This window comes from Garra rufa, chromosome 7, assembly GCF_049309525.1.
Source record: "Garra rufa chromosome 7, GarRuf1.0, whole genome shotgun sequence".
Lineage (NCBI taxonomy): Eukaryota > Metazoa > Chordata > Actinopteri > Cypriniformes > Cyprinidae > Garra > Garra rufa.
Window position 1 is genome coordinate 2,271,138 of NC_133367.1, and position 2,274 is coordinate 2,273,411.

The following is a 2,274-nucleotide window of genomic DNA, read 5'->3' on the forward strand; positions in this document are numbered from 1 at the left end:
AACTCTGATCTTACTGAAATAAGGAATGGTTATCACATTCAGTGGTGGTTTTGGATTGGAAGCACTTTAATAGCTGAAATCAATAAATGGGCCGACAGCATGACTGTATATGATGATGTTCTTGATGGGAGATTCAGACACAGACTGAAGCTGGACAAACAAACTGGATCGTTGACTATTACAAACATCACAGCTGAGCATGCTGGAAATTATGAAATAGAGATCAACCATATAAGCATCATTTTCGTTCTCATGGTGTATGGTGAGTCAAATATTTGTTTTACCCTTTTTTATTTCAATATTGTAATCTGTTGAAGAGCTTTATGATATTGCTGTTAATTTCACATGTACATTTTAAGCTTTTGAAGAAAGTGAAAACTTTACTTTTATAAACAATTATAAAGTTATTTAACAGTCTTAATGTTTTCTTCATGTGTTTGATGATGCAGATGAAATTTCAGTGATGAAGGGAGATTCAGTCATCATAAACTCTGGTTTTACTGAAATATCAGATGATGATCAGATTTGGTGGTGGTTTGGGAGTGAAAAATGTTTAGCAGGTGAAATGACTGTAATTAATAACAGATTCACTGTATATGATGGTGTTCTCAATGGGAGATTCAGAGACAGACTGAAGCTGGACAATCAAACTGGATCTCTGACCATCACAAACATCAGAACTGAACATGCTGGATGTTATAAACTACTGATAACTGGAGTAAAAAAGTCATTTAAAACATTCAGAGTTTCTGTCAATGGTGAGATCATTTGTCCCATCCTTTAAATATTCTTATTTTATTAACAATTACATATTTATTGTTAAGTCATTTTATAGTTTCAGACTGTACAACACTCACTCAACACACTGAACCAAAAATATGATTGTATATTCTCTCATGTTTTCAGCTCGTCTGCCTGTTCCTGTCATCAGCAACTCTTCACAATGTTCATCATCATCCTCATATTGTTCACTGGTGTGTTCAGTGGTGAATGTGAATCATGTGACTCTCTCCTGGTACAAAGGAAACCGTTTACTGTCCAGCATCAGTGCGTCTGATCTCAGCATCAGTCTCTCTCTACCTCTGGAGATTGAGTGTCTGGATGATTCCTACAGCTGTGTTGTGGCTTATTCATTCACCAACCAGACCACACATCTCAACACTGAACTCTATCACACATGTTCAGGTACGGCAGCACTGCTGATATTAGTTGATGTCGGCGCTGATATTAACATTTATTGACTGAGCTCATCTCAGTTTGATGTTGTTATTCCTCAGACTCTGTCCACTGTTGTGGTTCTACTGAAGCTGTGATCCGATTGGTCCTCTCTGCTCTGGTGGGCGTGGCTACTGTCATTCTTCTGGTTTATGACATCAGATCCAGAAAAGCTGAACAAGATCAAGCACATATTCACACATCAGGTACATGATTATGTCATTAATAATAATAAAAAAAATCTTTTTGCATATGCTATATATTTGTGAGATTGTCTAATTTATGCCTTTATTATATGTTCACCTTTTTCAGGAAGTATTGAATCTAAAGCAGAATGCTGAACTTTAAAATTTCTTCAAGTGTATATGTCATAATAAACACTGATGATTAATCTAGCCTGCATTCTCTCATTTAGTGTTAGATTTAAAGAAAATAAATATTTGTAAAGCTTTGTGGTTTATAATTATCTCTCATACAAATAAAAAAATAATAATTTACCATTGCTGTCTGTTTCTCGTTTGTATTTGTTTGCCTTTATCAATAAAGTTTTCTCACTCCTCAAGGTTCAAAAGTCTCTTCATGTTTTGTTGAGAGGCTCCTGGAGGAATTTAAGCTACATTTATTTGAATAATTTTAGCAGTGCTATACATTAAAATATTTTAAACATTATTTGTGTTCACATTAGTAGCTTATTTTTATTTTTCGGTCCACAATACTAAAATCTCCCCTCAGCTTCTCCTTTAACTCAAGAAAATACTGAATTGTGAGATTTTATATACTTTGAGAACACATACATAAACACAAATACATAAACACAAGGACAACTGGAGCTCCCAACACAGTCCAGAGGCATCACCAGAGTGTTATTGTTCAGCAAGCAAAATCAACATGAAGTGAAACTACTGTCAGCTAAAAGAACTGCACATCTTTTAAGTGTGAGCCCATGTGTTAATGCATGCATATGACAATGTTCAGAGTGTGGAATAATCTGCAAAGAAATGGCTACAGCTATTTTAGCTGACGATAATTTGAGCTTTATATCAGCTTGTCATTTTATTA

The 2,274-nt window shown here is 34.8% G+C and overlaps 1 protein-coding gene across 1 annotated transcript; it reads left to right on the forward strand.

Moving 5' to 3' along the window:
* The first annotated feature begins 445 nt into the window (after positions 1-445).
* LOC141338336 (uncharacterized) lies at positions 446-1,676 on the forward strand. Its single transcript, XM_073843866.1, has 4 exons — positions 446-758; positions 907-1,185; positions 1,278-1,421; positions 1,528-1,676. Exons 1-4 carry the CDS (start codon positions 464-466, stop codon positions 1,554-1,556), a joined length of 747 nt encoding a protein of 248 aa, XP_073699967.1. The 5' UTR covers positions 446-463; the 3' UTR covers positions 1,557-1,676.
* Positions 1,677-2,274: the final 598 nt, after the last annotated feature.

Coding starts and splice junctions, on each gene's coding strand:
- LOC141338336 (XM_073843866.1), top strand. CDS start 464: ATGAAGGGAGATTCAGTCATCATAAACTCTGGTTTTACTGAAATATCA. Junction 1,186..1,277: donor ACTCTATCACACATGTTCAG/GTACGGCAGCAC, acceptor GTTATTCCTCAG/ACTCTGTCCACTGTTGTGGT. Junction 1,422..1,527: donor AGCACATATTCACACATCAG/GTACATGATTAT, acceptor CACCTTTTTCAG/GAAGTATTGAATCTAAAGCA.